The sequence below is a fragment of the Gymnoscopelus braueri genome (assembly GCF_963280865.1).
Source record: "Gymnoscopelus braueri genome assembly, chromosome: 15".
In the NCBI taxonomy this organism is placed as follows: domain Eukaryota; kingdom Metazoa; phylum Chordata; class Actinopteri; order Myctophiformes; family Myctophidae; genus Gymnoscopelus; species Gymnoscopelus braueri.
Window position 1 is genome coordinate 14,980,827 of NC_137620.1, and position 10,769 is coordinate 14,991,595.

Consider the following 10,769-nt stretch of genomic DNA (forward strand, 5'->3'; position numbering starts at 1 on the left):
CACCTCGGGGCGACTGATTGCCTCGTCGCTCAAGGGTCCTTCTGGCCGATCTACACGGTCACGACTTTTTTCTGTTCTGGCCCCACAGTGCTGGAATGAACTCCCCACTGATGTCAGGACAGCAGAGTCACTGCCCATCTTTCGCCGCAGGCTGAAGACCCACCTCTACAGGAAACACTACCCTTCCTCTTCGCCTTGCCTACTTGTTAACTAGTTGTACTAACTCTTGTTTTATTATTGTATTGTTTTATTGGATCTTCTTTAGTCAATACACTTATTTGTTTTAGCTCTTGCTCTTTTGATTTTGCTATTTGTCTCATCTGTTTAAGAAAGTAGGTAGCTGATATTGCACTTTTACCTTAGCTTTAGGTATACTCTTGGTTGCCTGTTTTAGCAGAAAATGCACTTAAGACTTCTGGTGATTAGTAGTTTCGTTCCCTACCTATGTTGAATGCACTTATTGTAAGTCGCTTTGGATAAAAACGTCTGCTAAATGACTGTAATGTAATGAAATGTAAACGAAAGAGACTAACAGAGCTCAAAACCACAGTGGGTGCCTGTTAACTGAGTAGCCAATCACAGCGTGGCCTACCGTCCCTCCAATCGATGGGATCTGTACTTTTCCCAACAGGAACAGAATCAGATGACTGACAGATTATTATTACAAAACACACTTCAGCCCTATCTATATATATATATTTCGGACATTTGAAAATAGTAGATCTACAAGCTCACAATGCATTGTGAGCTTGTAGATCAGCTATTTTCAAAAGATTGTTCTACATTTGAAAACTTGTTAAATGGGACATTCTGCATAATGAGTATCTTTGTCACATTGCAAGGTGTTGTGAGCTTGTAGATCGGCTAATTTCAAATAGCCAAAGTTTAAATGGAGTTTAAGTGGTTGATTTGCAACAATAATAAAAATCTGAAAAGTAGCTAGTAACCAAAGTTTTCAAATAACTGTAGAGTAAAAAAGAAAGTACAATATTTGTCTCTGAGATGAGTAGAAGTAAAAGTATAGAAAATTGGAAATATTCCAGTAAAGTAAAAGTACCTCAAAATTGTACTTAGAACTTGAGTACCTGTACTTAGTTACTTTCCACCACTGATGGTAGGAGTGCCTTATTGTTCATGAACTGACTGACATTGAGTGAATAAGCAGAGGCAGACCCCCCCCCCCAAAAAAAGGAAAGACAAAGAAAGTGGGTCCAGCGCTTCATGGGAAGGATAGTATATCTTTTTTTGGGGGGGTGAGGGGGGGCCACCTTTGGCCCCTGGCTGCTGTGTGGAAACAGTGTGCTTCCTTTCTGCGAGCTCTTTGATGCTCCCCTCCTTCCCTAATAGCCCATATTCGTTTGGTCACCCGACCGTCTAAAGTCAACCACCTACGCCCCCCACCGAACCTACCCACCCCCGCTGCCGGCACGCTGAGTCATCGCTTGTGCAGGAAGGATGCAGTTGTTTTTGTGGCCCCTGTTTGGGGGGGAGACTAACAGAGCTGCTGCTGCATTTAACACTGCAGAACCAAACGTAGACACGGAGGAGAGGAAGGGGGCTGGGCGTATGCACTTAACACTGAGAGCAATGTGTGCGGCCGGGCCCAGTCTGTCTGCCAGTTTACAGGATGATGGTTGTGTGTTCGGTCGGGGCAATCTCTGTAACGGTAACAGTCTACTCTCTGTGAGAGGCTCAACTCCAGACTTGTACCATCTTGCGCTTATCTGATTTGCTGGTGGCAGGTCTAGGGCCGGCGAAAGCAGCCTGCATATAACCAGGCCCTTGTGACGCGTGAGGTTGTTTTGAGTCACAGCCAGTGTATCTGCAGTATATTGTGTGCATCCTTCATAAACTTTCCCCAGAACTGCAAAATGCAACACGTTAACAGAAACGTAGGAGGCAGCCAGGTGTAGCTGACGACAAACGATGTGTTTCACAACTGCGAAACCATCAGGTGAGGTCTTGCGCAACGTTCCGTTCCAATGCCACGGGATCAGGCGTGTTGCCAGTTTCACTAGCCTCTGAAAACAAATAAACTTTTATGTGAAATGTGTGCATTGTCACAGATAAGCTCCGTGAGAAACATGTCTAACACACTCGCCTGGCTACTACGAGAAGCAGAAACAATAACGGCGTCAGATGGTTTTTTTTTGACTGTTTTTTTAATTGAAATCGGAACTTTATCTCACCCATACAAAATAAAAAGAATGTTAAAAGTTTTACAATACAGTGTCAATTTCAACTGCCTATCATGAAACATTTCATATAGCGACAGACATTACATGGAGGCCAATCTCTCTGCGTTTCTTCAATGGTATACATTTAAAACAATCTAAAAGAGAGAGAGAAGAAATTATAGAAAAATTATGAGAGACAATTTATTCAAAATAGTGGGGGTGGCCTTAATAGCTGAGAAGCTTACAAATTATAGTGGACCGGGAAGATGCTGGGGGTGGAGGTTACACAACTTTAAAAACAAAGTTCTGGTCCAAAGGTCACATTGTGTGTTCTGACAGTTATGGCCTTTAACATAGGGAGTCACCTGGGTGGGGGCGGGCCAATGGCAATACAAATAACAGTTTTTTTCCTAAATGTGAGAGCAGCTGTGTTTAACTGACACGTTATAATTAACAAAACATAATTACCTGGATCACCTGCATGCTTGCTGATGTGGTTTGACTTAGGGCTGAGGTGGATGTCTTTGAGGAGTCATTTGTAAAAAACATAAAATTAAAATGGAAACAGATTCACAACGCTGCCGTTGCCTAACCTATAGTAGAAATATGATACACCTGCTTCCTTACACATGTCACAGCCTAAACAATTGGGAATACCAGAAAGCTGCGACAACGCCGGGAAGTAAGACCGATATCTGGACAACAGTACTTGAAAGCAAAAAATTCATACACTGATTTTCTTGAGACGATGACCTAGTGTTCCCTTCAAGTGATGATCACTTTCAAATAAATACTTCATAAGCCGTTGCCCTGAACTCATCTTGAGACGTTTCCGTTGCATGATCAAAGGCTATAAGGCTTAAACTATGATTTCTGTGATTTTAAACATAATTTTCTTTACCAACCTGAGGGTTTGAGTGACGAGGTGTGATATGTATCTTTCAACAACCAATGTCCATTATTACAGAGTACTGACAAACGAGAAAGAGAGAGAGAGAAACCAATGTGCAAAGCAGAAACCTTACGAGGAAACACACAAAAACAAACCTATTCCTTTCTGGGGGGGGGGGGGGGGGTGGGTGAGTGGGTGGTGGCTTTGCGAGAAAAACACTGACGAATGCCGTTTTTGTAGTAGTCCAAATAGAATGACTGACTTCTTTAAAAAAACACCCCGGTTGGATTCTTTTTGCTCTACCATAAAATAAGGACTTCTTTTTTTCTTTAAAAATAAAAAGGAAAATTAAAACACATTAACATACAACCAGTTCTACATCATCACGTGGCAGCATCTCATACTGCCTGGTGTCTGTGGGGCTGTTCTCTGTCACGTGGGCTGTAATCAAAGTCTTTCCCTCCCCAACGCAGAGCAGCCACCTTAAGAACAAACTTAAGAAAGGAAAAATATAAAGGTAAAATAGATGGGCCTTGGTGGGAGCTAAGAGTCATAGTCTTCATCGTCGTCATCCTCGTTTTTGTGCGGCGCGGTGGTGGGAGGCGGCGGTGTGACGCCCATCATGGAGGGGTGAGGGGCGAAGGAGGTCAGAGCAGGGGGCATGGCGGCCATGCCACTCTGGGCCTGTGTTGGCGGGGCCGTGGCGCCCGTGTGGCCCGCGGGGACCGTGTTGCCCATATGCGGGTACTGGGAGGAGGGCACGTCTGGGCTGTGGTGACGAGAGAGCAGAGAGGTGGATCACACATTAGAACAGTTCAAGTGTGTCTTGTGATGGATTCATGAGCTCCACCAGGCCAGGGCGGAGAATCTTGTGTCTTCCCCCTGTGTGTCTGTGTATAGTGTTTGCAGCTAATCTGGAAAATGGGTAGAACGATCATTGGCATGTCCTTCACGAAGGAAGGAACTCAATTCCCAAATATTGTTATCATGTTTTATTTTTGTGAGTTCGGACCCACCATCCCTCCAGGCTATAGGATACTGATTTGCAAGGCTATGGAGTGGAACTAGCCAATCAGCACAAGCTGAGTCCATCCAGCGTATGGGATCTACACTATGGCAATTCGGTCCTCTCATCGGCTGCAGCTGTGCAACTATATTGCCATAGAGTTGATCATCTGTGCACGTTAAAAAAAATGTTTTTCCTAGCCAATCTCTTAATTACACCAACATTGTTGAGGTGATGTAGTGTTGGACTCATTGGTGAAGTTTTTAAAGCTTGCCATATCTGCCTCTTCCTCAAGACAGAAAGAGAGATTGAGAGAGAGAGAGAGAGAGATAACACACATACTAAATGTGACAACCACTATGACACGCACATGAGTTTACGCTCACCGGACACGGAGAGACACACAGAGAGGCTGCGCACCTATGACACGTGGCACTGGGCATGTTTACATGCATGGGAGAGAGACACCGTTCATAGGCATGCAAACAGCCCCGAGGTGAAAAAGGTGACAACATGTTGTTTTCTTTCAGGTCAGGTGTCACACAATTGCCCTATTTGGGTTCAAAAAGGTGACTGTAGCTGAAAAGTGACACTTTTGCATGGTTCAGTTTAAGATGCTCTAAGGTAACAGAACCTAGTGGGATTAATAAAGCAGTTTGAAGTTTGTTTCATATATGCATGTCAATCTGTCTGCATATTTGTCCACCAGAGGGTGTTGGAAGAGTACAGCTCTACCTGTGGCATCCACAACAGGGAACAGGTAGTGATTTTCATTTCCACCCGCTTTAAAAAAAGCGTTGCATCTTTAGCATTGGGCACATCCTCTTTAGCCGTCTAGTCGGGAATTCTGGCCTCATGACTGCTTCCTGGTACTGCCTCATCGCCCTCAGCACGAAATTGGCATACGGGCTGCTCAGACACTAAAAAGATAGTAAAATACCTTTCACACTAAGATGGTCTCATAACCATTTTGCATTTAGCAAAGCAGTTATTTGTTTATACACCAGCCAGGCCTTTCTATGACGCTAACTTTTAACAGCTATATTCTCTGGGCTTTGAGCTGCAAGCTCATTGCGTCCTATAAATGTCTGGATGTGTCTCATTTGGCTGTGTCTTTCTGTTCTTAACACATGCCTTTTATGCTATTCTCAGGCAAATTATGTCAGTGACCGATCATAATCTAAAACAAATATACAATCACCAACATCCTCCTATCAAGTGTTGTTCCCCTGCTTTTCTGGGAAACCCAAGGAAATAGCAGAGTGTGTGCGGATATGCGTGTGAATGAGGCACAGTGCACAAGGTGGGACGTTCAAGGAAGCGAACCCATGATTATCTATTGGGGAATCTTACCGGTTCTTCCCGATTATCTACTCCAGCATCATCTCTGCTGAACATTCAATCTGCCACAGTCAAGCCAGTTTGGGCAATGAAGTTTTGTATCCTAATGTGTTCCTGAAAGAATGCTTTGCCACTGGTTATTAAACCAATAAAACCGGGAAATGTGTGTCATTTTCAACTACTTTAACCATTATTTAATACATGGGTTATTCAAAAACAGCAGATATACAAGCTCATAGCGCATCACTTCGTGCCATGCTGCGAGCTTGTAGATCTGCTCTTTTTTGATTTTTGCAAATCTTTGAATATATATACTGTATTTTCAAAGCGAACAATTTGAACCTAAATCTCTGCTTCTCGGGGTCCCTGGATCAAACATATTTTGAGATGGGGGTCCACGGCCAAATACATACAATACATTTTGGGGGTCCTTGATATGAAAACTGATATAACATTATTTTTCAGAAAATTGTAAGGATTTAGAAGACATTTGTAGAATCTGCCTGAGGTCTTAATGGGGTAAACATTTACCCAAGTATATCAAGACAATCTCGGGTCAGTTATGTGAAGTCTGCCTGCATTCCTACCTGTGGAACCTGGATGCTGGCTGCAAGTTTGTGCTCGACTGCGAGCCGTCCTCCTCTTCCTCTGTCTCACTGTCTTCGGAGTCGTCCTGTTTCCATGACAACAAGGACAACAGTGAGAAACAGCAACAAGTCTCAGAGCTCGCATTGTTTGTCGCCGTCAATCTCCCACATCTCTCTCTCATAAACACACAAACACAAACACACCCATGACAGTCTATATATAACTACGACCACTGAATGCAAAGGGTTAGCACCCAGTCTAGGGATGTCACGATTATGACATTTTACTTGACGCTTGATTGTCATACAAATAATTGCGATTAATGATTTAATCCTGTGGCTTTTTACAAAAAGGTGCACAGGGCAGATTTGACAAAAACTGAAATACACAAAGAAATGACAATGGCCGACACCAATAATAATAATAAAAAAAGATTCTGGCCAAAATACGGCAAATTTTATATTTTATACTTAAAAACGTTCCAAAATAGTGGAAATAGCCGATTTACAAGTTCACAACGCGTCGCGCGTTGTGAGCTTGTAGATCTGCCATTTCCAATATTTTTGTAATTTTTTCAAAATGTATGAACCTTTCTCAACATGGAAACGATTATGACGATTATGCAAAAAATATTGCAATTATCTTAAATAATTGCGATTAGGGCCGGCGATTATGTAATAATTGTGACCAGGCCTAAACAGCACCCACCTCTTGTTCCGACTCCGTGCCCGACTGCTTCTTGTCCTTTCCTTTGGAGCCGGCTCCTCCGTTCTTGCGACCAGACCCTGGCTTTCTTCCTCTGGGACAAGAGTGTGACAAGACAAAAAGTCAACACAACAACGGTAATAAAAAATTAGCATTCTGACTGTGGACCGTGTGTGTTTTAGGGAAGTTTATATACACACCCAGGGCCACAGATGTCAAAACCACTGATCCGGCATGTCCTAAACGATAATGTTATTGCTCATTAGACTAGTGCCATATTTTTTCTGCTGAGCAGGCCTCTGTGGAGTCAGCAGAGTTAACTTTTCTCTTCATTATAGCTGATGGGTTTGTCAAGGTAATTGGTTTATAATTGCTGTATTTTGCGGGACTTTCTAACTTTGTTTACGCAGTTACGATTTTCCTTAACCCGTTAAAACCGGGAAAGCATCCGTGTCGTACTAGATTTCAGCTAATATACTGTATATAGCAACATATGTTTTTCTGAAAAATCTTGACAGTGGTTTTAGAACAGTGGTTCTCAAAAATAGCAGATGTACAAGCTCACAGCGCGTCACTTCGTGCCGCGCTGCGAGCTTGTACATCTGCTATTTTTGGAGAACATTTTTTTTTGAATGTTTAGATTTTTTTAACACATCTTTCTTCTGGGGGTTCCCTGGCACAAAACATTTTCAGATGGGGGTCTGCGGCCAAACATAGATCAATTTGGGGGTCCTTGGCACGAAAAAGCTTGCAAACTACTGATTTAGAAGGCATTTGTAAAATCTTAATGGGTTTATCAAGTGACTAGCAGGGAGGCAAATGGCATGTGTGTTCCTCTGTATATATGCACCTGCGTGGGACCTTCTCCGCTGCTCCCCCCTCTGCGTGGTTCTCCTCTCCCTCTCCCTGCATGTCTGGCACGGTCGCTACCAGGTCCTTCAGAAAGTCAAACTGCTGTTCCAGCTCTATACATTGCTTCCTGCATGAAATGCGCGCACACACACACACACACACATTACTGTGCCATTTCTTTTTTTCTTGAGTTTTGGACCAGATGCACACAGAAAAATGCTAATTACTGTACATCTATATTTTGCACAAAAATCAATGACACAAACAGTGGTCATCTGGCTACGGTGTTTAACTTGAGGGGAGAAATGTTACAACACATTTTGGACAAGCAATTAACTCATTCCCTGCCAAAAACGTAAAAAACGTAATTATTCCCAATTACCAATACTGCCAAGAACGTTAAAAAAAAATCCCCAAAAAAAAAAAAAAAAATCATTTTTGTTTTCAATTTGACCCAAAGACCAAGGAGATATGATTTTTCGAAGATCTAGACTCCCATCCACTTCCTTGTTAACTTAAAACTTCTGTATCTCGGCTCCTGAGTACTTTTTTTTTCAATGAAAAATCTCTGGCAGTGGGCAAACACGGCCATAAATAATTCAGGCAGTGAATGAGACATGGCACTGCTGTAGGCTTGCATCGTAACTGGAATAAATGACTGGATTATGAAATACTCAGAATTAAATCTGCGGAAAGGGGCTTTATGTTTCACCCACAACAAGATCACATCAAGGTTCATTTTAAAGTGTGCAATTTGAGCAAAAACTCAGGCTTATTAAGGTGATAGACACACACACTCCAAAACACATGCATACACACACACACATGCGCGTGCACACACACACTTACAGGTGTGATGTTGTCATTGTCTTAGCATTCCGAGACTGGGTGACATTACAGGCCTTGGTGAGGAGAGAATCCAGGAAAAGTTCCAGGGCACGTGCTTACGTTTGAATTAAGAATAATACCACACGTTATGCCTAGGTTCCATAACAATCCAATGCATTTATCTGTCCAATCTCATTCTCAGTGACACAGAGACAAAAAGTAGTGAAATGTGGGTTTAAAATGTTTTCTTTTTTATGCTTTATGATAGCAAGCAACTGTAAACATTTGGCGACTGTGGGTATAATGATAATACCACCGGCACCTTGTCATGGTTGAACCAATTCTGACAACCAATACAGTGCACCCAATGTATAACTTTTATTTTGGCACCACTGCACAGAAATAAATAATACGAGACCTATATCAGGCAAAGTACAAACAAACTAATGTCCTCCTCCTCCTCATATTCTATCCCGCTACAGGCCTAATAATTATACCCACATTTTATCAGACAGTGTTGCATCAGTGAAGATATTTATAAGAACAGTATCACAACAAACGGACTCACTGGAGCTTTGTTTTAAACCCTTTTAAGATGTGAAGGATACATATAATAACTGGTACTGCAGCAGCCACTTTGCCTATTTCTTCATCAGTCTGCATAATCTTCTTAATCCTTGCCTGTAATGACAAAAAAAAAGTCACATCCAGGGTTAGTTAGAGTGAGTGGGTGAGTGAGTGACAGAGACAGACAGACAGAAAAAGAAAGAAACAGGCAGGCAGGCAGGCAGGCAGGCAGACAGACAGAGAGAGAGAGAGAGAGAGAGAGAGAGAGAGAGAGAGACACAGAGACAGAGACAGAGACAGACAGACAGACAGACAGACACCCACTGATTGTTGATTGTTATCATCTGATTGACCAATAACAGAGCAAAGTGTGAGTGTGTGTGTGTGTGTGTGTGTGTGTGTGTAAACAGGCCATATTGTTTTAGCTTATTGCCATGCAACACCTGTAGTACAACACTGATTAACTGCATGGCCACAAAAGGTCACGTTAGTGTATCATCATCATGGCAATGCAACCGACAGCTCAACACCAGCCAGGCTAACCAGGCTAACGTGCACCTTCACTTTGGCCCTAGACTTGTTAAAAACACAATATCGGCTAACCGTATTGGCTCACAAATCCAGTGATTGAAGAAGTACTCACATTTACATTTGCTTGAGTAAAAGTATCAATACCTTATTGTAGAAATAGTCTGTTAGAAGTACAAGTTCGGTATTCAATTTTGTTTTGTATTGGCATCAAAATGTACTTAAAGTACCAAAAGTAAAAGTACTAATCATGCAGAATGTCTCATTTCACAAGTTTTCAAATGTATACAATATATAAAAACTCATTTGAAAAGCATTGTGAGCTTGTAGATCTGCTATTTTCAAATTACCAAAGTAAACATGTCTGAAGTGGTTTTGTAATAACAATCAAAATCTACAAAGTAACTACTAACTAAAAAGGCTTAAAATAATTGCAGTGGGGTAAAAGTATAATATTTGGCTCCGAGATGTAGTGGAGTAGAACTAGAAGTACAAGTATTGAAATGGGAAGTACTCCCCTGTAAAGTAAAAAGCACCTCAAAATTGAACTTGAAGCACAGTACTTGAGTAAACATACTCAAGATACTTTACACTGCACAAATCCAAGACAAAGGCTCCATAATAACTAGTGGTGGGCTGTCTGTCACACTTGAAACGTATCTGTCATAAACAGAACCTCTCATAAAACACCTCTCTGGACCCGGTTAGCATGTTAGGCTAACCTCCCACTCACCATGGTGGGAGAGCAGCAGCTAGCCTCGTTAGCATTGCTAGCATCCACCACCGCTGTGTGCTGCTGAGTGGTGGGTTAGAACTGTTATTAAGACTTACCGGAGGGAACCTGGCGTTGTATTTCTTCTTCTTGCTGGGCATTGTTACGTCACCTGGGCGGCTAACTTTAAAATAATAAACAAATAAATCTCCTCCACCAGCACCACGCACACACACACACAAACCACAACAGCCCAGGTTAGCTGCAACAAGCTAAAGCTAGCTCCTTAGCTAGTAGCACGTCGTCAATAACGTCACTCTCCTCGCGCGCCCCTCCCTCTGCTCCTCCACCGCCTACTCCGTGTTACGCGGATGTCGGTGACCCGTCGATGTCTGTGACGCACGATGTCGCTGTTTTTAATTGATTTATTTTAAACGACTGATTTAACGCATCCCAATTTTGGGGGGACGCTCAGAAACAGGTGTAATGTTGTGGCACCGCTTCTTCGGGGGGAGCTATAGCTATTATTGTTTCCATAGGAGGCAAGACGTAAGATCTACAAGCTCACAATGG

The 10,769-nt window shown here is 42.5% G+C and overlaps 1 protein-coding gene across 1 annotated transcript; it reads right to left on the reverse strand.

Annotated features, from left to right (window-relative positions):
- Positions 1-2,143: 2,143 nt before the first annotated feature.
- On the reverse strand, positions 2,144-10,505 carry drap1 (DR1-associated protein 1 (negative cofactor 2 alpha)). Its single transcript, XM_080451179.1, has 7 exons — positions 10,316-10,505; positions 8,998-9,070; positions 8,411-8,504; positions 7,560-7,688; positions 6,713-6,803; positions 6,004-6,089; positions 2,144-3,838 (listed from the first exon to the last, which is right to left on the reverse strand). The coding sequence occupies exons 1-7, from the start codon at positions 10,355-10,357 to the stop codon at positions 3,613-3,615; spliced, it is 741 nt and encodes a 246-aa protein (XP_080307305.1). The 5' UTR covers positions 10,358-10,505; the 3' UTR covers positions 2,144-3,612.
- Positions 10,506-10,769: the final 264 nt, after the last annotated feature.

Excerpts from the sequence above, each read along its gene's own strand:
- drap1 (XM_080451179.1), bottom strand. The coding sequence starts at position 10,357 with ATGCCCAGCAAGAAGAAGAAATACAACGCCAGGTTCCCTCCG. Across the intron at positions 8,505-8,997 it reads TGCAGTACCAGTTATTATAT|CACGTGCCCTGGAACTTTTC; the intron begins GTATCCTTCACA and ends TTCAAACGTAAG. Across the intron at positions 7,689-8,410 it reads ACAATGACAACATCACACCT|GAAGCAATGTATAGAGCTGG; the intron begins GTAAGTGTGTGT and ends CATTTCATGCAG.